General features: G+C 58.5%; 14 protein-coding genes across 14 annotated transcripts in view; 5 read left to right on the top strand and 9 right to left on the bottom strand.

Moving 5' to 3' along the window:
- Positions 1-25: 25 nt before the first annotated feature.
- Positions 26-2,152, bottom strand: OT_ostta13g02960 (P-loop containing nucleoside triphosphate hydrolase; the record flags this gene model as incomplete). The annotated part of the gene is made up of 1 exon (XM_003082732.2): positions 26-2,152. The coding sequence occupies one exon, from the start codon at positions 2,150-2,152 to the stop codon at positions 26-28; it is 2,127 nt and encodes a 708-aa protein (XP_003082780.2).
- A 142-nt stretch (positions 2,153-2,294) lies between these two features.
- OT_ostta13g02970 (Chaperone tailless complex polypeptide 1 (TCP-1)) lies at positions 2,295-4,123 on the bottom strand (the record flags this gene model as incomplete). Its single annotated transcript, XM_022982773.1, has 3 exons — positions 2,295-3,145; positions 3,216-3,782; positions 3,949-4,123. The coding sequence occupies 3 exons, from the start codon at positions 4,121-4,123 to the stop codon at positions 2,295-2,297; spliced, it is 1,593 nt and encodes a 530-aa protein (XP_022840263.1).
- Positions 4,124-4,381: 258 nt separating this feature from the next.
- Positions 4,382-5,415, bottom strand: OT_ostta13g02980 (Ribosome-associated, YjgA; the record flags this gene model as incomplete). Its single annotated transcript, XM_022982774.1, has 2 exons — positions 4,382-5,034; positions 5,118-5,415. The coding sequence occupies 2 exons, from the start codon at positions 5,413-5,415 to the stop codon at positions 4,382-4,384; spliced, it is 951 nt and encodes a 316-aa protein (XP_022840264.1).
- Positions 5,416-5,557: 142 nt separating this feature from the next.
- OT_ostta13g02985 (Translation elongation/initiation factor/Ribosomal, beta-barrel) lies at positions 5,558-7,438 on the bottom strand (the record flags this gene model as incomplete). Its single annotated transcript, XM_003082735.2, has 1 exon — positions 5,558-7,438. The coding sequence occupies one exon, from the start codon at positions 7,436-7,438 to the stop codon at positions 5,558-5,560; it is 1,881 nt and encodes a 626-aa protein (XP_003082783.2).
- A 338-nt stretch (positions 7,439-7,776) lies between these two features.
- Positions 7,777-8,922, top strand: OT_ostta13g02990 (Pex, N-terminal; the record flags this gene model as incomplete). Its single annotated transcript, XM_003082736.1, has 1 exon — positions 7,777-8,922. One exon carries the CDS (start codon positions 7,777-7,779, stop codon positions 8,920-8,922), a length of 1,146 nt encoding a protein of 381 aa, XP_003082784.1.
- A 23-nt stretch (positions 8,923-8,945) lies between these two features.
- Positions 8,946-9,461, bottom strand: OT_ostta13g03000 (Anticodon-binding domain; the record flags this gene model as incomplete). The annotated part of the gene is made up of 1 exon (XM_003082737.1): positions 8,946-9,461. One exon carries the CDS (start codon positions 9,459-9,461, stop codon positions 8,946-8,948), a length of 516 nt encoding a protein of 171 aa, XP_003082785.1.
- A 253-nt stretch (positions 9,462-9,714) lies between these two features.
- On the bottom strand, positions 9,715-11,421 carry OT_ostta13g03010 (AWS; the record flags this gene model as incomplete). The annotated part of the gene is made up of 2 exons (XM_003082738.1): positions 9,715-11,184; positions 11,386-11,421. 2 exons carry the CDS (start codon positions 11,419-11,421, stop codon positions 9,715-9,717), a joined length of 1,506 nt encoding a protein of 501 aa, XP_003082786.1.
- Positions 11,422-11,677: 256 nt separating this feature from the next.
- OT_ostta13g03020 (Rieske iron-sulphur protein) lies at positions 11,678-12,626 on the top strand (the record flags this gene model as incomplete). The annotated part of the gene is made up of 2 exons (XM_022982775.1): positions 11,678-11,819; positions 12,013-12,626. 2 exons carry the CDS (start codon positions 11,678-11,680, stop codon positions 12,624-12,626), a joined length of 756 nt encoding a protein of 251 aa, XP_022840265.1.
- A 251-nt stretch (positions 12,627-12,877) lies between these two features.
- On the bottom strand, positions 12,878-13,138 carry OT_ostta13g03030 (Microsomal signal peptidase 12kDa subunit; the record flags this gene model as incomplete). Its single annotated transcript, XM_003082740.1, has 1 exon — positions 12,878-13,138. One exon carries the CDS (start codon positions 13,136-13,138, stop codon positions 12,878-12,880), a length of 261 nt encoding a protein of 86 aa, XP_003082788.1.
- A 352-nt stretch (positions 13,139-13,490) lies between these two features.
- On the top strand, positions 13,491-16,253 carry OT_ostta13g03040 (P-loop containing nucleoside triphosphate hydrolase; the record flags this gene model as incomplete). Its single annotated transcript, XM_022982776.1, has 1 exon — positions 13,491-16,253. One exon carries the CDS (start codon positions 13,491-13,493, stop codon positions 16,251-16,253), a length of 2,763 nt encoding a protein of 920 aa, XP_022840266.1.
- Positions 16,254-16,349: 96 nt separating this feature from the next.
- On the bottom strand, positions 16,350-16,931 carry OT_ostta13g03050 (Acyl-CoA N-acyltransferase; the record flags this gene model as incomplete). The annotated part of the gene is made up of 1 exon (XM_003082742.1): positions 16,350-16,931. One exon carries the CDS (start codon positions 16,929-16,931, stop codon positions 16,350-16,352), a length of 582 nt encoding a protein of 193 aa, XP_003082790.1.
- A 234-nt stretch (positions 16,932-17,165) lies between these two features.
- OT_ostta13g03060 (Squalene/phytoene synthase) lies at positions 17,166-18,353 on the top strand (the record flags this gene model as incomplete). The annotated part of the gene is made up of 1 exon (XM_022982777.1): positions 17,166-18,353. One exon carries the CDS (start codon positions 17,166-17,168, stop codon positions 18,351-18,353), a length of 1,188 nt encoding a protein of 395 aa, XP_022840267.1.
- OT_ostta13g03070 (Restriction endonuclease type II-like) lies at positions 18,354-19,631 on the bottom strand (the record flags this gene model as incomplete). Its single annotated transcript, XM_022982778.1, has 1 exon — positions 18,354-19,631. One exon carries the CDS (start codon positions 19,629-19,631, stop codon positions 18,354-18,356), a length of 1,278 nt encoding a protein of 425 aa, XP_022840268.1.
- Positions 19,632-19,847: 216 nt separating this feature from the next.
- OT_ostta13g03080 (WD40/YVTN repeat-like-containing domain) overlaps positions 19,848-21,353 on the top strand; it is a gene marked incomplete at both ends in the record, with an annotated part of 2,165 nt that continues 659 nt past the window's right edge. The window contains one exon of the mRNA XM_022982779.1: positions 19,848-21,347. Within this exon, the coding sequence (XP_022840269.1) occupies positions 19,848-21,347 (1,500 nt within the window). The remainder of the gene's footprint in view (positions 21,348-21,353) is intronic.

The following is a 21,353-nucleotide window of genomic DNA, read 5'->3' on the forward strand; positions in this document are numbered from 1 at the left end:
GTAAATGATAACACGTTGAGCTCACCTAATTCAGCGGATCGAACGATAGATTCTTCCCCGTGGCTGGGCTTCTCTTCTGCTGCTTCGTCGGCGTAGGGACGACACCGAGCTTTTCAGGTTTCACGCCCAGCACACGGGCAACATTTTTCTTCTGCTGCCGTATGAACTGATTTTCTCTCCTGCTTGCGTCCATTTGCAGAGGATTGAATGTATTCACACTCTTTGCCGGGGATTCTTTCGCCTGAGAAGCTGAAACTGACGTGCTAGTGCGCTCAGAGAAACTATCTTGCGAGATCGTGTTAGCAACACCCTCGACGGAACCCCCTTTCATCGGAGAGGCGATATCTGTGAACTCGCTTGAAGTACCGTCTGCATGCAGACGAATCGTTCTGTCGTGATACTTTGGCAAAGTGACCTCGTCGCCAAGACTCAAAACGCCACCAACGTGCTTCTTCAGGATGTCGTACGCCGCCACGCGATCGGTTGGATCCATGGCGCACGTCGCGTCGTCGAGAATGCACAGCTCAGCACGGTTCACCACAGCGCGGCAAATTGCGACACGCTGCTGCTCGCTCAAGCTCAATTTATCATCCCATGCCGTTATCACGTCGAGGTATTCGATGTGGCGTCCGAGTCCAAGAGCTAGCATGACTTGCACCAATAACTCGTGTGTCTCGACGCCAATGTCTGCGGCGCACGTGGGATACACGCAGATGTCAAGCAAAGTGCCTCTGGGGAGGTATGGCTTCCTGGATAGCACGCACGAGCGTGTGCGGCTAATGAGTCGAACGCCACCACGGCCGTTACTCCATAAGCCCGCGAGAGTTTTCACAAGAAGCGTCTTACCGCATCCCACAGAGCCGACAATCGCGAGTGAGCCACCGCGGCAGAGCACAAAGTCGAGCCCACGAATGATGTCACGCCCTTCGTAGTCTTGCACAGTGAGCGATTCGACTTCTATGAGCGACATGTCATCTTCGGGTGTATTGACGTGAACGCTCGATAACCCGCGCTCATGATCGCCAGACGTCACGGCATCGAGAGCATCGTGCAAATTTGAGACGTGCATCGCGTGCGCCTCCGCCGTCCTCAGTGTTGACATGTTTTCCACAAGGCTGCGGAGCGCAGCGCGAAAGCCATTGAACGACATGATCGCCACCTGCAAGTCCCAGAGCTCGACCGCGACCCCACGTATGAGACGTGGTAGGACAGACGCAATAGGCACTAAAACTGCTGCTGAGTTGTACACCTCACATGCGAAGTTTGTCCTTGCGTTCAAAACTTCTCGCCTGTAGGCAAACTCTTGTCCCGCCTCGAGTGTCGCCATCGCCTCCTCCGTTTCTGTGAAGCTTCCGTTCGCGAGAGCTATTGCCTCTCCATTTTGCTCCGCATGCGCGAGGAGCTCTCGAAGCCTCGTTGATGCCGTCTCTGCGCGATGTGCCTCGCGTTTCGCGTCGTATCCGTCAGCCGCGCGAGTGCTCTGCTGCACCTGTCCGAACACCGCGCATCCGATCAAAAAGGGCGCGCTCCAAAAGCTACTCAGAAACAGACACTGGGTGTTGTACAGTAATCCGACGCACGCCTCGACCCCATTCGCCGCGACATCGAATGCGCTCTGACCAAACGCTGGCGCACCAACCGCCGCTGTGCCTGGCGCGTCTCCTCCTTCCGACGTCGATGTCGACAGATTTCGCGCCAAAACTTCGTCGCTCAACATTTTCTGCACCGCAGCGTTTCCGAATCGCATCGCCATCTCTCGTCGCAACAGCGCTCGATACGTCCTCTTGGACAGACGCAAGGGTTCGCCTACGAGAGCGATTAATCCAAAAGCTTTGACGATCGCCATCGCCGTCTGTCTCGCGTCTCTACTGGAAATCCCGCTCCAGCACCGCGCCGTTTGCATCATTACCCGGTAATTTACCGCGTGTTCGCCGTACGTGATCAACCCGAGGGCGATCAATCGAGAGATGAGCTCGACGCGATCGTGCGAGCGCTCGGGAAAAGCTTGGAGCAAAAGTCTCGACGTTCTTGGACACGTCGCGGTCGTGACGGCGTGTATCACGTCCATCGGTACGACGCGTCGAAGTTTCACTCCCTCTTTAACTGAGGGCGCGGACGGCGTCGCCGCGGAACCGTTGTCTCGCGAAGACATGTCGAGAAGTGTGGGTAGAATTTAATTTTAAACCGTCGTGCGGTCGCTGTTCAGTTTCGGGAACGAGAGGAACAAAGTTTAGTGCCGTTCGGTCACAAAACGTCGAGCTAATTACTAGCGATCATCGAGTGCGAGTGCGCGATCACTCATCGTCGTCCACGGCGACGCCAGTACCCGTGCCAGCGGCGTCGGCGTCCTTCTTTTGAGACAAACCGCTCACGATGTCGTCGATGCGAAGGAGCATCACGGCGCTCTCGACTGCAGTCTTGATGGATTGCACTTTAACGGCGTGCGGATCCCAAACGCCTAGCTCTTTCATGTCAGCAATCGTACCTTTTACACCGTCGATGCCGTACGTGCGCGCAGCGTCGCCCTCGGCGTGTTTGGCACGAAGCTTGGTGAGCGTTCGAATGACGTTGGCGCCACAGTTTTGGGCAAGCGTACGTGGAATCACCTCGAGGGCAGCGCCGATGGCGCGGAACGGCCATTGTTCAACGCCTTCAATCTTTGTCGCCTCCTCGGCAATCGCGCGAGAGACCGCCATCTCGACCGCGCCTCCGCCGGGCAGAAGACGCGGATCCTGCACGACGTTGCGCGCCACACCCATCGCGTCAACCAGGTTGCGCTCGATTTCATTCAAAATGTCTTTGCTCGCCCCACGAAGGACGATAGTGCAAGCCTTAGGCTCCTTGCAATCAACGATGAAAGTGAAGTACTCGTCACCAATCTTCTCCACGCTGAACAAGCCGGCACCGGTGCCGATGTCGGACTCACGAATCTCTTCGACGCGGTTGACAATGGTGGCGCCTGCAGCACGCGCAATGCGATTGTTATCCGTCTTACGCACGCGTCTAAGCGCTGAGATCCCCGCCTTTGACAAGTAATGACACGCCAAATCACTGCAACCCTTCTCGGTGATGACGAGATCCGGTTTGAACTCAGCAATCTTCGCGCACGTCTCCTTGATCCATTCCTCCTCCATCTTGAGCAACACTGCCCAGTCCTCCTCCTTCGTGATCTCCACGTTGGTCTGGGTTCTCCCCTTTCTTGTACTCGAGTGGACAGTCAAGAAGCATGATGCGAGGGTTTTCAATGCGACGCTTCATGCGACCCGGAGCCACGACGTCCTTGTTCATCATCACCCCCTTTAAAACCTTGCAGTCGTCGATGGAGCCGCCGGCGATCTTCTCAACCTTGGCGTACTTTTTTATGTCTATATCATTTGTTCCGTCCGTGTTCTTCCTCGCCACGCACATCACGGCGTCCAGCGCGAGGTTCGGGATGAGTTCACCCATGCGCGCCGTGAACTTGGTCCCAATGGACGTCTTAACGATTTTCAACATCTCGTCCCGGTTGGTCGTGTCCACTGGAAAACTAATCGTGTCAATCACCTTGAGCGCCGCGTCTAACGCCTTCATGTACGCCCGAACGATCACCGTCGGGTGAATGTTCTTCTCCAAAAACGGTTGCGAGAGGTGTAAAATCTCCCCGGCGAGAATGATCACCGACGTCGTCCCGTCACCGGTCTCCTCGTCTTGCGTCCGCGAGAGCTCAATCATGCTCTTCGCCGCCGGGTGCGTGACATCAATCTCACGCAAAATCGCGTTTCCATCGTTCGTGAGAACGATTCCTGCGTTTGAATCAAGCACCATACGCCGTCTGAGTCAGTCATTTCGTCCCAAAGAGTCGGTCTCAATTGACCGAGCGTCAGCGGCGTCGCGTCTCGCAGCCGTCGACTGACGGCTCTGCGCGCTCCGTCGCGTCTGTCTCGTCTTCGTCTCGTCGTCTTCACGCACCTCCCGAGGCATCTAAGATCATCTTTAGCATCGATCGAGGACCGAGCGTGGTGCGAATGATATCGCTCACCGCCTTAGCCGCCGCAATGTTATTCTCACGAGCGATCGAGCCGGTCTCTCGCTTGGCGTTTTGATTCATCACCACGATCGGCGCCGCGCCGTACGGACTCGCCATCGCGCGCGCGTTCGGTCACGTGCGTCGACGGCGTGGACGAAGAGACGAGCGTTCGCGTACGACTCGGTCGTCGATGATTCGAGCGTCGAAGTGCGCGAAGCGAGGTGTGAGGGGTGAGATCTGTGAACCAGTACGAATGACGCGAAGACTTTGTGGAGAACCACCACACGCGTTGACTCGCGTTGACCGCGCGAGAGGATGGAGGACGAAGGAAAGGGGTTTTTCGCAACCATGAATGACGATACAAAATTAAATAGTCTACACCGCGGCCTCGGCGACGATTCGCAAGAGCTTGAGAAGCGCTCGGGACTTGGTCACGCTGGGCTCCTTGTCGAAACCTGACCCTTTTCGGTTTTTGAGCGCGTTCGCGGCGTACGCGCGCGTTTGATTGAGCGACTCCTCGTCCTCTATTCCGATTGATAAAAGCTTCATCTCCTCGTCCACTGCGGATTTGAATAGAGCGATCTGTTCCTCGCGGATCGCGTTCTCCGTGGTCGCGTCCGAGACTGCGCGCATGAGCTCCTGCCTGGTGAAGGACCACACGTCTCTGGAATCGAGCGCGGCAAAAATTTCATCCCTCGCTGCCAACGCGTCGTCCTCACTCCCCTTGAGAAGCATGTTCCTCCAAGATGTTGCCGTATTCTCGACATTAGGGTTGATCGCCCCGCTCGTACCAGTCTGAATCTGCTGAATCGCCGCCGCCAAGGCGTCTCGTTCACCGTCGTTTAACGCGCGCAGACGCCTCGCGAGCGCCCCCTCGTGTCTCTTGAACGCCACCCTCTTCTTCCTAGTGATCTGTGCTCCCTGTAAAGTGAGCTCCACGACATCCTCCGGTAAGAACCGTCGCATTTGTGTCACTTGGGACTTTGGTAATCCCAACAGCGCCACCGCGAGCGCTCTCTGATCCTGCGCTGCGCGTCGTCGACGAGCGAAGCGTCGTCTCGTCAGTCTTCTCCTCGCCGTGAACCACGCGTCGTCACGACCTCGAACGCACCTATGCGCTTCAACGCCGATTTGTTCACTCGTCCCATGTGTACTAACGGATCATCGGATTCATCCCCTCGGCCGAAATCGCTCCCGCTCGCCAAGTCCGCCGCTCGCTCACGACCGAGTTCGTTTCCAGCTCTGGTTTTAATCCCATCGCCGCGTCGCCGTGCGTTGACGGAGACGACGACCGAGCGCGTGTGCGCGCGGTGATACGGAGACGGTTTAGCCGCACACGCGCGCGTCGTCGTGGACGCGATCAGAGCCGACACGGCGCGAGCGGCGGCGACGCGTGAGACGGAAGACATGGGCGTCCCGCAGTGCGGCTGGCGGCTGGGCTTTTGTGTGGGCTTGTACGCGGCTCGGACGTCGCGCGCGTCCGAGGACGACGACGACGGATAAAGAATACGCTACTAATACGCTACGATATTGATTTAGAAATGAGTGTGTCTACGCGCTCGCGTGCCTAGAGTTACGACGGCGCATCGAGCTCGATGTCTCAGCCTTGCGAAGACGAATGACCTTTGGCGTGACCTCGATGAGTTCATCCTCGGCGACGTACCCTATCGCCTCTTCGAGATTGATCGCCTTCGGAGGAGTCAATCGAACAGTGTCGTCTTTTCCATCGGCTCGAACGTTCGTAAGTTTTTTCTCCTTGGTCGGGTTCACTTCTAAGTTGTTCTCTCGCGAGTGTTCGCCGATAATCATCCCTTCGTACACTTCCTCCGCCGGGCCGACGAAGAGCGTCCCTCGCGGTTCGAGCGCGCCAAGCGCGTACGTCGTCGTGACGCCGGACGTGGTGGAGATCAACATGCCTTTTCTCACCTTGTCCATCTTTCCCCGTGCCGCGCCGTAGGAGTGGAACGCGCGCTGCATCAACCCTGTACCTCGCGTCGCGTTGATGAAATCTTGGCGAAAGCCGATTAAACCGCGCGAAGGCGCGACAAAGACCAGACGCGTGCGACCTTCTTCGCCCGCGTTCGGCTCCATATCGCTGAGCTCACCCTTACGATGGGTTACGGCTTCAATGACCGTCCCAACGTCGTTCGCGTCCACCTCGAGTATCAATTCTTCGAGTGGTTCCGTCTTTCGTCCGTCTTCATCCGTTGCGTAAATCACAGTAGGGGGCGAGACGCTCAACTCAAAGCCCTCGCGTCGCATAGTTTCGATCAGCACACCGAGGTGCAATTCTCCTCGTCCTTGAACTTCGATCCCTCGTCCAGCTTGTGGCTCCACGCGAAGGGCGACGTCGGTCTCGGCCTCTGCGCGCAACCGTTCCTCGATTTGGCGTTCTGTTAGCTGCTTGCCTTCCTTTCCCGCCAAGCTCGAATCGTTCACGCTGAACATCATACGAAGCGTCGGCGGATCGATTGGCGTCGATGCTAATGGATCTACGACGCTTACGTCGCACAGTGTGTCCGTGACCGTGGCTCCGGAGAAGCCGGCTATGGTGACAATGTCGCCGGAGACGCATCGATCGATTTCCACCCGGCTCAGAGATTTTGACGTGAAGATTTTTTGGACTCGCGCCGTCTCTCGAACGCTACCATCCGCGAGCTTTAAGGCGTTAATTCTATCCCCTACTTTGAGCGAACCGTTGACGACGCGTCCGGTGACGACGCGTCCGAGGAATGGATCACGATCGATCATTGATACCAGCATCGAGAATGGCTCGTTCGCATCTCCGCTCGGCGGCGGCACGCGATCGCATACGAGTCGCAATATGGCGTCAACGCTGGCTCTATTTTCGATGATTTGACGCTGTGCGTCGTTGACCGAGATCGAAGACGCGGCACCCGCTCGGGCCGAGGCGTACGCCACCGGAAAGTCTAGTTGTTCGTCATTCGCGCCGAGCGCTGCCATTAAATCAAATACTTCCGTCTCCACTTTTGCGCACGACGCCTCCGTGACACCGTCTCGATCCACCTTATTAAAAACCACGATGGGCTTCAATCCCTTCTTTAACGCCTTTCTGAGCACGAATTTCGTCTGCGCCATCACACCCTCGCTCGGATCGATCAACAACAAGCACCCGTCCACCATGTCGAGCGCGCGCTCGACTTCGCCGCCGAAATCGGCGTGTCCCGGCGTGTCCACCGCGTTCACCACGTACCCCCCGGATCCCTCGAGCTCAAAATGTAAGCTCGTGTACTTTGCCGAGATCGTGATCCCTCGCTCTTTCTCCAAAGATCTCGAATCCATCGCTCGCTCATCCGACGACGCGCCACCCGACGCGCGCTTCATCAAAGCGTCCATGAGCGTCGTCTTCCCGTGGTCGACGTGCGCGATGACGGCGACGTTTCGCGTGCGCTCCGCCGTCGTCGTCGACATCGTCGAATACATCGCGCGCATCCGTCGAGCCGACGCTCCGAGAGACGCGTTCGCGCGCGCACAGAGCGCCGACGACGTCGTCACGACCGCGGTCGCGTCGGCGGCGATGCGCGATGACGCCGACGCCGCGCGTGAGCCGTGCGCGCGCATCGACGCCGACGCGCACGCGAACGCTCGACGCATGCATCTCGACGCGGTCATCGCACCCACCGCACCGCACCGCACCGCACCGCGCGCGCGCGAGAGGACGACGCGGCGTGGATGCGTTGCGAAGTCGAGCGACGCTCGGAAACAATCAATCGCGTCATCGTCGCGCGTCAATCGTCGTCGACGCGGTGATGGAGACGCGCGCGCGCGCGGTGACGAAGACGCGCGCGTCGTCGTCGGCGGCGTCGGCGTCGGCGTCGTCGTCGGCGGCGGCGCTCCCGGAGTTGCACGTCTTGCGAGTCTCCCAAGTGGACGCCAAGCGCTTGGACGAGGAGTTGTTGGAGATTTTACACGACCAGTTGGTTCGATGCGTCGACGCGTTGACGCTGTGCGCGACGAGCGCGTGTGGGAGTGGTGACGATGTGAATGATTCGATGTCGTCGCGGAGACGGGCTCGAACGACGTTCGCGTCGAGGGAGAGGACGAAACTGTTCTTAGACGCGGCGACGTTCGCGTGCACGACGATGCGAAACGCGCCGACGCCGGGGCAGGAACTGATGAATCTTCGATTCAGAGACGAGAGGAGGGCGGAACGAGACGAAGAATTTAGACGAACCGCCAAGACCGGGGTGGAGGGCGACGGGCTCACTGTGACGCAGCGTCTGGCGTACGGCGCGGTCAAGTGCGCTGGAGCGTTCGCGTGGAACGCGTGGATGGCGAAAATGGCGCGCGAACGGTACGACGAGGCGATGGACGAAGACGAAGACGGGCGAGGCGTATGGAAACAACGCGCGTGGCGATGGTCCAGAGCCGCGGAGGACGCGCACGTCGTGGCGAGCTTCGTAAACTTTTGCGTGTTTCTGCGATACGGTCGTTACCCGACGCTCTTGGAGCGTTTTCTAGGGGCTCGACTGGTGTACAGCAGACCGTCGATGGCGCGAGTGGTGGATTTCGAGTACCTGAATCAGCAATTGGCTTGGCGCGAGCTCTCGGAGCTCGTTTTGTTCACGCTGCCGTACTTGTACAACTCGCGAGTGCGTTCGTTCGTCGGCGCATTCGGCTCTTCGACGAGTGGCGAAGCCTCGACGACGAGCGCGGACGGCGGGCGGGCGGGCGGGCGCGGGCGCGTCGTCGTGCAGGCCCATCGGTGCGTGGCGTGTGGATGCGCCGAACCCGTGCACCCATTTGTCGCCGATCCGTGTGGACATCCATACTGTTACTATTGCCTCCGCGCGCGCTTACTCGAGCGGCCGGTGGATTGTCCATGCGTCAAGTGCTCCAGGCCCGTCGATCGCATGCGTCGTCTGTCGCTCGCGCCGGCGAGAAACTTGAAATAGCTAGTCTGCATTGATTTGGAGTATTACACACCTAGTCGCGCGCGCTCGAGCGAAAGCACCTTCGCGACGCGCTCCGCCGCCCCAGGCGTTTGGCCGGTGCCTGTAGCCTCGTCGTACTTTGGTCCTCGCACCTCCACCTCGTCCATGACGACGATGACATCTCCGTTCCATCTGCACGGCAATGTGCGCGCTAACGCGTCGAAGACATCCTGCGCCAGCGCGCTGACGTTCTCGCCCACGTTATCAGCCATTGCGCGCGCCGCTCGACACGCATTCTCAAACCTGCGCTCCCGTCGAGGTTCGTCCACGTTCGGGCACGGTTTGGCGTCGCTCTTCGTCGAGTCGTCGATCACGACCTCTGATGCATCTTTGACGTTCACAAACTCCAAGTCGTACGAGTTCGAGAGCTCACCGAGCTTTCGTAGAGTTAAGATTTGGGACGATTCGTCATACGCGAAGATTTCCCCAGGGCCGAAATTTTCACCCGACGACGTCTTCCCGCTCTTTACGGTCGCACCGTGGACGTATTTGACGGACATAACGACCGTGACAGTAAGCGTTTACGATGCGACGGACTCGTGCGCGTTCGAGACGACGACGCTCGAGGGCGCGTCCTTCTCTGAGGAGGTCTCTGGGAAGCAAGAGCGCGCACGGAGAGCGCAAACGACGGCGAGACGCAAAAACGGCGGAATCGAGCGACGCATCATCACTCACGCGCACCATGTACGAAAATCTGTTACAGTCTGTAACACGCATTACACTCTCGGCGCGCTAATGGACCACAATCGATCGTTACTTCAACCACGCGTGCTTGGCCGCGCCTTCTCCTTCGAGACGCACCCAGATACAGACTCGCTCAGCCTCGTCGGCGCTCGCGTCAACCTCAACCTTATATCTGTTCTTCGCCCGATCATGATCGACGATCGTCCCCTTGACGTATTGCTTTTTCTTCCTTGCCTTTGGTCCGGCGCTTTTCGGTGCGAGCATCGCCTCGACACGAATCCTTCGATGGAAGTGCGCCTCTCGCTTGGCTGCGTCGAGTGTGCCTCTGCATTTTGGGTGCCCGCACATGCACACGAAAGACGTCGCACTGGCGTCTCCGAAGTGAGCAAAGTGGTAATCGTACGTCAACTCTGTTCCCGCCGGAATGTCTTCAATCGCGAAGATTCCAACTCGCGTCTCATTCGTCGATGCGTCGACCCAGCGCTGGGTCTCGCAGTTCGGATGGCATCCGCTGTTGATGAACCTGGCGAGCGAGCCTTTAAACTTCGCATCTATAACGTAATTCGTCGAGATCTCCATGAGGTAAAAGTTCTCTTCTCCTTCTTGCTTGTCGAGCCAGAGCCTGTTTGCGACGTCGGCTTCGTTCAAAATCTCGCCCGTGTACTCCACTATGAACGTGCCGGCAGTCACGGGCTCTTGCAGCATCAATCCCCATCCTCTGTTCTCCGTGCGAATAATCTTCGTCTTCGGCGTCGGCAGTTGACTCAATGGTCGATTACTACACGCGTCTCCGCACGGGCACGTTCGGCTATCGCAGCTAAATCTCAATTTCCTGTTGATGCACTCCGGTCCGCATCCGTTGCGCAGTGTAGGCGTGCCGCCCCCGTCTCGCAGCGGCTGCTTGCACTCACACGTCGCTGACTCAGATATGTGCATCTTCACCGGCGGCGGCACACTCACGAAAGTACTGCGATTTATACGCTCGTAAGCAGCTGGCTTGCCCATGCTGAGCACGCTTAATGGCGGCGTGTACTCGGTGCGTTTGACGCCTGCTCTAAATTCGCTCGCGGCTATTGGAAACTTGAACTCATCCCCATCGTTGACGGGCGTCTCGACGTCGTCTGCCTCGACATTGACCTCTGCCTCACGACTTCTCTTACGCCGACTTACCACTGCGACTTCTTCTACGCACTCTATCGGCGGTGGAAGCGGTTCACTCCACCAGACGACGTTCGCCTCGATTTCGGCGCTCAAATCTCCTCGCTCTGCAAACGCAAACGCATTCTCGATCGCCTTCGCGCGCTTCGCGCTCAGCGGTTTCATTTGGTGATACTTGTGCTCTAAACCCTCTTCCCACGCGACGCACGCCGTCGACGTCTTCTCCAGCTCGTACGACCCGCCTGAGCCAAAGTATTGAAACACGCGCGCGTCGTTTCGCTTCTCAAAGTGCCTCAGCGCCAACTCTCCTAATCTCTCGATCGCCGCATTTCGATCGCTCACCTCGCTCGCCGGCCACCACGATCCACGATCCGACTTGGCCTGCGCTCGAGGACGGACGACGATCGCTCGGTCAGTGCGCGCTCTCCGAGCTCCGAACGCGCCACTTTGAAATGTATCGTCTCGATTGCAGTTGATTGTTTCCGTCACCGAGTCGTCATCGTTCGCGAACGTGTCGAGGCGAAGGCGTCGATCGCGTCTCTGATCAATCGCGCACGTCGTATTCACGTCGCGCCATCGTACCTTGACCCAAACCACGCCGTGGGAGGACGTCTTCATCGACGAGAGTTGGCGACAGACGCGTGCGGAGAGAGTGTTCAAGACGCGTCTCGAGTGTGCGCGTCGATGGCTAGGGTTTTCACGGTGTGAATTTACTCAATTCTCTTGATACCGTACACAATCACGCAATGCGATGTACTTCCCTACGTTCGTTAACTCGGAGATTTTGCGAGTACGCGGAAAGACCCCTCGCGCCTCGGCCCGATCTCTGGCGCTCTGGAGTCCTCGGTGCGCGACGACGCCTCGCGCGACGATCATGTCGCGAACGAAGTTTGTTGCGAGCGTTTTTGCGCGCGCTTCGCTCGGCGCCACGGTGCCGACGATGGAGTCCGTCGCGCCGTTCGCGTATCGCGCGATCGCGGCCGGGTCGGTCCGAGCGATGGACGTTCGTGCGAGAGGTTCGTTCGTGCGCGCGTCCATCGCGTTCGATCACGTCTCCGTGAGAGTCTTCGTATTTCGATTTATTCGCTCACCCGAGTGGATCGTCAATCGCGACGTCGCTCGCGCGTGTCAACGCCACGCGATGGCTCTATACCGCGCGAGGTGGTTTGCTCGATCACTGACACGTAGTTTCTCTTCCCGTCTCCACAGGATACTCGGCGACGACGGTGAACTCCGGCTCGATCGCTCGGGCGATGAAGACGCCGAACCACGATGTTGATTATGATGTCTCTAACCACACTGTGCTCAAGGCGGGCGATCCGGATAAGCGCGCGTTTACGTATTTCGTCGTCTCTGGCGGTCGAATGATTTACGCCAGCGCCCTGAGGTTGGCGGTGCTGAAGTTCTTGCTCTCAATGAGCGCCTCCGCCGATGTTCTCGCGTTGGCGTCTCTGGAGGTTGACCTGAGCAAGGTTGAGCTCGGCTCGACGGTGACGGTGAAGTGGCGTGGTAAACCGGTGTTCATCCGCAGACGGACGCCGGCTGAAATCGCGCGCGAGGCGGCGGTGGATGTCGCGTCGCTCAGAGACCCGCAAGCCGACGCCGAGCGCGCGTCGAACCCGGAGTGGCTGGTTGCCGTCGGTGTGTGTACGCACTTAGGTTGCGTTCCGATCGCGAACGCCGGGGACTACAACGGGTGGTTCTGCCCGTGCCACGGTTCGCACTACGACGCCTCGGGGCGCATTCGCAAGGGTCCGGCTCCAGAGAACCTCGAAATTCCGGCGTACAAGTTCTTGGAGGACGATAAAATGATCATCGGATAGATATCCTCGATTTCGACGTTGCGCGCGAGCCGGATCCGTCGAGGACTGAAACGCGAACAAACGCGCCGACGATGGATCGACGAGACGCTTCGTCGGTCGTCTCGCGAAGCCGCGCGCCGCCGTCGAGATACCCTCGCCAGCACAGTACATTACCAATAGTTTTTAGTCAGAATCACATACATGCTACAATAACTCGTCTAACACCCCACACACTTAGCCCGCTCCGCCGCTCCGCCGCGCCCGCGGCGGGTTCACCCGCGTCTCTTCTTCCGCCTCTTCTCCCCGTTGTTCGCGCGCGGTTTCGACTCTCTCCAACGAACTGGGTTCCGCGCGTATAAGAACGGCCACGCGGGGATCGTAATGAACCCCGTGACGAGGACAGACGCAAAAAATAGTCGAATCATCCCGTCGTAATCTCCTCGCGTGTACCCGTACGCAAAGCTCACCGCGGCGCCGACGCCGACGCCGATCGCGGAGAGTCGCTCGCTCAGCCGTTGCCCCGCGAAATCCATCGCGCGCGCGCGCACGGACGTGCGTCGACGATCGACCGCGCGCGCGTCCACGGCGAAGTGTCGCTCGAACGCACATCCACGCGCACCCCACCGCGGACCGTTCGCGTCATCACGCGCGTCCGCGACGAAGACGTGAGTGCGCGTCGACGCGCGAGCGGGCGATCGCGTCCCGTCGCGTTTCCGCGCATCGAATTTCCCTTCGTCCACCGAGCGCTCGCGGTCGCGAACGCGTCGTCGCGCTGGGAGACGTCGTCGACGTCGTCGAGGGGCGACGACCGCGGACGTGGGCGAATTGATTCATTCATTCGATTCATTCGAGCCAACCGTCGGACGCGGGATCGATCGGGCGCACATGCTCGCCAGGGCGTTGATTCGACGAAGACAGGCGGTGACGACGCTCGCGGCGCCGAGCCGGGCGCGGTCGACGCGATCGAGGGCGCTGTTGGACGAACTCGGCGCGGGGGCGGTCGCGGCGGAAGGGGTCGGGCGCGCGCGCGGGTCGTCGAAGAATGCGTTCGTGCGAGCGACGACGGCCAATGGGAATGAAACACTCGCGAGCGCGGGTGATGGAGGGAGCACGTCGTCCGCGTCGTCGTCGTCGACGACGAGCGGAGGAATCATGGTGAGCGCGGCGCACCCGAGCTCGCACCCGCAGGTGCTCGCGGTGCCTTTGCCCAGGAGGCCGCTCATGCCGGGAATAATCATGCCGGTCAAGGTGACGGATGAGAAGCTCATCGCCGAGCTAGAAGACATGCGAAACCGCGGTCAGGCGTACGTCGGGGCGTTTTTGATGCGGAGCGAGGGATCGTCCTCGTCCTCGGCTGCGGGGAAAGAGGAGGACGCATTCGACGCTCTGACGAAGCGAACCGTCGCCTCCGTGGGTTTGGACGGAGAGGAGGAGGAGGGCGCGGATCCGTCAGATCACATGCACGACATCGGGACATTCGCGCAAGTGCACAATATCGTGCGCCTTCCGGCAGACTCACCGAACGGGGAGGAGTCGGCGACGCTGCTGCTCCTCGGTCACAGGCGCCTGAGAAAGCTCGGCACGATGAAGCGAGATCCTTTGGTCGTGCAGGTGGAGCATCTCAAGGATGAGAAGTTCGATGCAAACGACGACATTATCAAGGCCACGACGAACGAAGTCGTGGCGACGATTAAGGATCTTCTCAAGACGAATCCGCTGCACAAGGAGACCCTGCAGTACTTCGCGCAAAACTTTAATGATTTCCAGGATCCGCCGAAACTGGCCGATTTGGGTGCCTCCATGTGTTCAGCCGACGATGCGCAGCTGCAGCGCGTGCTAGAGTTATTGTCGGTAAAAGATCGACTGGATGCTACGCTCGAGCTTTTGAAGAAGGAGGTGGAGATTGGGAAGCTGCAGGCGGACATTGGGAAAAAGGTTGAGGACAAAATTTCAGGCGATCAGCGAAGGTACTTCTTGATGGAGCAGTTGAAATCCATCAAGAAGGAGCTCGGGATGGAGCGAGACGATAAAACTGCACTTATCGAGAAGTTCACCAAGAGGTTCGAGCCCAAGCGCAAGAGTGTGCCGGAGGAGACGGTGAAGGTGATTGACGAGGAGCTTCAAAAACTCAGCGGTCTCGAGCCTTCGTCCAGCGAGTTCAACGTCACGAGAAACTACCTCGAGTGGCTCACGTCACTTCCTTGGGGTGTGTGCGGCGATGAGAAACTCGACATCGCGCACGCGCAGGAAGTGCTGGACGCTGATCACTACGGATTAGAAGACGTCAAGGACCGCATCTTGGAATTCATCGCCGTCGGTCAGCTGCTCGGGACGACGCAAGGAAAAATCATTACCATGGTCGGCCCGCCAGGAGTTGGAAAGACGTCCATCGGGCAATCCATCGCAAAGGCACTCGGGCGTAAATTTTACCGCTTCTCAGTGGGTGGCATGAGCGACGTCGCGGAGATCAAGGGTCACCGACGCACGTACGTCGGAGCGATGCCGGGCAAACTGATTCAGTGCCTGAAATCGACGGGCGTCTGCAATCCGGTGGTTTTGATTGACGAAATCGACAAGCTCGGACGTGGGTACCAGGGGGATCCGGCGAGCGCGCTGCTAGAGCTGCTCGACCCCGAACAAAACGGCACGTTCTTGGATCACTACCTCGACGTGCCGGTGGATCTGAGCAAGGTGTTATTCGTGTGCACGGCGAACGTCCTGGACACCATCCCCGGGCCTCTGCTGGATCGCATGGAGGTTGTACGTCTGTCAGGCTACATCACCGACGAAAAGGTGCAAATCGCCCGCACGTACCTCGAGAAGGCGGCGAAGGGAAAGAGCGGACTGTCTGATTTCGACGCGACCATCACCGATGAGGCGATGTCAAAGCTCATCGGCGACTACTGCCGCGAAGCGGGCGTGAGAAACTTGCAAAAGCATCTCGAAAAGGTGTACCGCAAGGTGGCGCTCAAGGTGGCTCGCGCAAAGAGTACGGACACGACTCTCGATCCCATCGTCATCGACGTCGACGATTTAGTGGATTACGTAGGCCAACCCCCGTTCCAAACGGACCGCATTTACGACGAAACTCCGCCGGGGGTCGTCACTGGATTGGCTTGGACCGCGATGGGAGGGAGCACGTTGTACATCGAGTGCACCTCGGTGGAGTCGGGTGAGGGTAAGGGCTCGCTGAAAACGACGGGTCAGCTCGGAGACGTGATGAAGGAGTCGAGCGCCATCGCGCACACTTTCACTCGAGGTTTCCTTCAATCGAAGGATCCCGGAAACGACTTCCTTCAAAAGACATCTTTGCACGTGCACGTGCCCGCCGGGGCGACGCCAAAAGATGGACCATCCGCTGGTGTAACCATCACCACGAGTCTGCTCTCGCTCGCCATGGACAAGCCAGTGAAACCTAACCTGGCGATGACGGGCGAGCTCACTCTCACAGGACGCGTGTTGCCCGTCGGAGGAATCAAAGAGAAGACCATCGCCGCGCGACGAAGCGGGGTGAAAACCATCATCTTCCCGCAAGGCAATAAGAAGGATTACGATGAGCTCTCGGAAGATATTCGCGAGGGCCTGGAGGCTTGTTTCGTGTCCACGTACGACGAGGTGTATCGACACGCGCTCGACTGGGATCGGTGATGCGGTACACGATTCCAACATATTTTTAGCTCGCAGGCTTAGCAGCGCCGCGATGACTTAGCGATATACAGATCATTCTATTCAATTCAACACTATCTAAGCCGCGAAGTTTCGCTCGAACGTCACCCCGGGCGGATCCGCACGCGTCCAACTCGCGCCGAGGTCTCTCCTCAGGACGACGGCGTCCGGCGGATCGATGCGCTTGTAATAATTTCTCAAAACTTCCCCTTGTTCAAATCCAAATCGCTCGTAGAACTCTATCGCCTGGATATTGTTCGTCTGCACGTGCAGGTAGACGTCGTGGATGAATGCGTCCTCCGACGCCGCGTTCAGGGCGTGTTGTAAGAGTCGGCTTCCGATGCGTCCGTCTCGGTGCGGCGCATACACGCCGAGCGTCATGATGTATAGTCTCGCACCATTCTTCGTCGGATCCATCTCTAACCTGCACGCTATCGCACCCAGCAGCTCCCTACCCGTTTTATCGTACGCCAACTGCGTCGCCGCGCCCGCTCGCGCGCAGTCCTCGTAAAACTTGTCCGTGTATCGCACCGGGAAGATGATTTGGTTGAGACGTCGCAAGTCTTCCTTGTTTTCCGCGGTCAAGTCACGGAAAATAACGGTCGTCGTCGTCGTCGCGTCGTCGTCGTCGTCCTTCTCCTCCTCGTCGTCGCGCGCCATTGTTCGAGATCGTCCTCGAAGACGACGCCCGCGCACCGATGAGTGACGACGTGGGCGTCACTCCACGACTCAGCCCCAGGCCGCGTGATGCGGGGATGCGCTTCGACGACGTCGTGCGGCGCGACGCACGATTACGGTGAAGTCCATCGCGCTCGTGCACGTCGTCGAACGGTCCGAAACGCGACGTCGTCCGCCTCTTTGTCGTCATCTGTATCGATCGAAGAAGCGAAGCAGATGGCTGAGGAGACGACCCGAGAGTACGCCAAGTCTTTTTTTCTCGCCTCCAAGCTCATGGGACGTGGTCGAGAGGAGAGTTACGCGCTGTATGCCTGGTGCAGGGAGTTGGACCAGTTGGTAGACGGCGAAGCGGCGTCTGGATTGACGACAGACGAACGCGCACGGTCGCTCGACGGCGTGGCGGAACGCTTGCGAATGATTTTTGACTGGGACAGCCAAGCTGTCCCAACTGATGCAACGTACGCGGATTTAGCACTGTATGACGCGACACGAACGGTCCAGGGATTCGAGCGCGAGCCGTTCGAGGACATGATTCGCGGTATGCGCCGCGACCTCGAACCGAATGCGGGTGCGTTTCGGACGTTTTCCGAGGTGGAATCGTATGCGTACCAAGTCGCGGGAACGGTCGCACTGATGATTCTACCAATACTCACGATCGGTACGAATAATGCAAATGATTTCGAGAGACGCGAGCGCGGCGTCGCGCTCGGAATCGCGCTCCAAATGACGAACATCGTGCGAGACGTCGGCGAAGACGCGAGAGACCGCGAACGGGTGTACATCGCCGAAGAGGACTTGAAATTGTTCGGAGGGATGACGAGGGACGACGTTCTGTCGATGCAAACGCCGACATTCGATTACAAGTGCGCGATAGAGCTACAAATCCAACGCGCGCTGATGTATTACGCCCAAGCACGTGAGGGCGTCGTGCTCTTGCCGCTCTCGTCCCGACTCGTTGCAGCGTGCATCGCGGGATTGTACAAGAGAATTTTATTAACTGTGAGAGAAAACAGATACGACAACTTGAACATGCGCGCGTACGCTTCAAAGTTACAAAAGCTCGCACTTCTTCCCGTGCTCGTTTGGGGCTCAATCGTGGGGACGAACGATGAAGACGGCGACATGCGTCTCGATTTCAGCGATGACTCTGAGAGCGGGCAAGCGTACCGAGTCGCAATGTGTAGAATTTTCGTCGCCATCGCTTCAGGGGACGATGGAGACGAAGAAATCGCTCGCTGCGCCGATATTTTGCGAGAAATCAAGCGCGGAGTGCCTGGAAAGCAGCCAATGTTGAGTCGGAGTCGACGATTTGTGGAGTGGTACAAATCGTCGACTGATTTCGGTACATACGAGGATGAGAGGATCAAAATCGACGGTGGCACGATATTTCATGCGCGTCGATGATCACATATCACGAAGCTGCGCAACTTTTTCGGGCGGGATCCAGGTTGTCTGGCTCTTACTGGAGATTTGTTTGCTCCGGTTCTTCAGTTCAGCGCATAAATCGCTTTCGCTTGATGGTCTATATTTCTCGTGGTCTTTGCCAGATGCCAATGCATGCTTCGCTGGGATGACGTTTTGCCACCAGAAATCACTCAGACACGAATATAAAAGTGCCCAATACTCGTGATCCCTTTCCACTCGGTATATCGCGACGCCACCATTCACGGTATAGGACACTAAATCACACCACGGTCGATTGAATATCGCCATCAACCCCTGTACTTGCGGAATGTAATACCACGGCACCTTGTCGTACGGCTTCGCGGTTTGTGGCGAACCTCTGTTGAAAGGACACTTGATCTCAAGAACACCCCCGGCTTCACCGTCGATATCTGCGGCTGTTGTTCCGATGAGCCCGTCTGGAGAAGCTCCAATCCACAGTTCCGCGTCGTCGTTGGAAAGTAATTGAAACAACAAATGCGACGCCTTCTTACGCGTGAGTGATTCGTACACGCGCACGGCCTCGTCTTCCTTGGAAGATCCCCACTCCGTGGCTTCGTTACCAGAGAAACCTTCGCGCAAGCCGAGCTTTTCTTCCCACAGCTCGTTTCTGCCACCAGCCCAGAAGCCGATGGCGTTGCCAAACGCGCTCGCTGTGAGACGAGAAGCGCGGATTTGAAACCACGCACCGCTCCCCTGCTGCTCTGACGAGCCGTTCCGCATCACCGCCTCCACTTCTAACCGTCTAACCTGTCCCTGTTGCAACGCGTTGTTCCACGCGTCCCCTTCAATGAGGCTCTGTTTGCCAGTCGGCGACTTCTCCTCAGCGTCTGACATCTCCAACACCTCTCGAGCGGCGTTGATGACGTACTCACGATCGATGGGATTGAGCTCATCGTACCTCTCGAACGCCGACCTACACCGCTCGTTCCACATCGTTCGTCTCGCGCTCGCCTTGAGCTCTTCCCCAATCGTCGAGAGCTCAGCCTTTGCGAAATCACTGAACAGTCTCGTCTTGCCTCGCGTGTTCACGCAACCCCTGTCGAGCTCAAACTTCAACGCCGCGAGCGCCCGGTCGACGCGCACGTTCTTCGTCGCCTCCGCCGCTTCATCCTCTTCCTCCGGTCTTCGCACCGCCGATAGCGCTCTCTTGCGCTCTTCGAGCGAGAAGGATCTTTGTGAGTTCAAAGCGCCCATCGCGCGTCTGATCGCGCACGACGCGCTCGACGAACGACCCATCGTCGTGATGCTCGTCGTCGTGATGTTTGCGCGAGCGGTGACACCGATGCGCATCACGTCGTCGAGTGCGGTTGCGGTCTCACTTACGAACCGGCGTTCGTTCACCACACCAGCGTCGCGCCACACGTCCTCGGCGGGTTCTCAGTCGGGATGGTCGACGACGACGACGTCAGGCGTCGCGACGACGCGCTCGTGGATCGCCGAACGTCGACTTCCATGTCGACGTGGTCAGTCGTCGAACGACGCGCGAATGAACATTCATCCTGCGTGAAATCCGCCGACTTGACGACAACCTCCGACGGACGCGTGATCTCGCTCACGGCGAGCGCGGACGGCGAAGTATTGGCGAGAGTACGCGCGGGCGAAGGGGCGAGCGCACGATGGGATCCGCTCGCTCGGGCGCGAGCGCACGACGGGTGCGTGAAGCGCGCTCGAGTGAGAGGCGAGAGCGTGGCGAGCGCGTCGCACGACAAAACCGCTCGAATATGGACGCTGCCGCGACGGAGCGACGGTGAAGACGATGCACGACCAAGCACAACGCCGATCACGCTCCGGGGACACTCCGACTATGTGGTTGACTGCGTTTGGGCGGAGGACGCCGTGTTCGGAGACATCGTAGCCACCGCGAGCGCGGACGGCAGTGTTCGATTATGGCGAGCTCAGAGCGGCGAATGCCTGACATCGGTCGACGTTCGTGACCACGGCGTGGGCTCCGCGACATGCGTTGACGCATGCGTCACGGATGATGCGCCAGGAACGGCCTCGGATCACTGCGTGCTCGTCGTCGGCATGATGGACGGGACGGTGCGATTCTATCACGTGCGCACGGGCGAGTGCTGCTTGATCCTTATGGGACATCTCGGTGCGGTGACGGATGTGACGACGCCGGACTCTCCGAATGAGAGATCAATTGTCGCCAACCGAAGACGCGCGCGCTTCGCCTACGGGTGTCGGGATGGTTCATTAGGGTGCTTTGACTTGTCCTCTTTGAGTCGCGCCGATGGAGGTCGCACCGTCGCTGTCGCCGACGTCAGGCACGTCATGCGACGCTCGTCTCATCCGGAAGCCGATCTCGAGTCGGCGACGAGGGTAAAATTCATCGAGCCGAGTGCGCACACTATTGCTTCGTCCAGTGAGGATGGGACAGTGCGCCTTTGGAACGTACAGAGCGGCACGTGCACGCACATCATTTCAGGACAGGCGAGTGGATCGTCCATCGACTGCGTGTCCATGCTTGCGAATGTTTTGACGTGCGGTGGCTCGGATGGGAGCGTGACTGTTTGGGAAATGGAGCAAGCCAATGCGCACGATGTCGTCATAGAAGACGAGGCACCGCAGGGAACTCTCATGACGCGCGCTGATTTAGCGCTTCGATGGCTCTTGCGCGAGAAAACAGTTCAAGTACGCGTCGACGACGCGAGTGACGTCGAAGATGCATTATTGTCCGCGGCATTTGAGGCTGCCGATAGCGAAGCGCGAGCACTGCTCGCGGTGCACATTGATGAGGACACAAACATAGATTCGTGCAGCGTTTGTCGCGAGGCTTTCGATGTTCATCAAGAGCTCTCGCAGTTGCCGTGCACGCACGTTTTTCACACGAATTGCGTGCTACCGTGGATGCGCGTGAGTCACCAGTGCCCATTGTGTCGTGAAGTGAATTATTATTCGGGTGCGCCGCAAGAGTTGTCGTGCATTCGCATCTTCGAGTCGCGAAGAGCCGTT

The sequence above is a fragment of the Ostreococcus tauri genome (genome assembly GCF_000214015.3).
Source record: "Ostreococcus tauri WGS project CAID00000000 data, contig chromosome 13, whole genome shotgun sequence".
NCBI lineage: Eukaryota > Viridiplantae > Chlorophyta > Mamiellophyceae > Mamiellales > Bathycoccaceae > Ostreococcus > Ostreococcus tauri.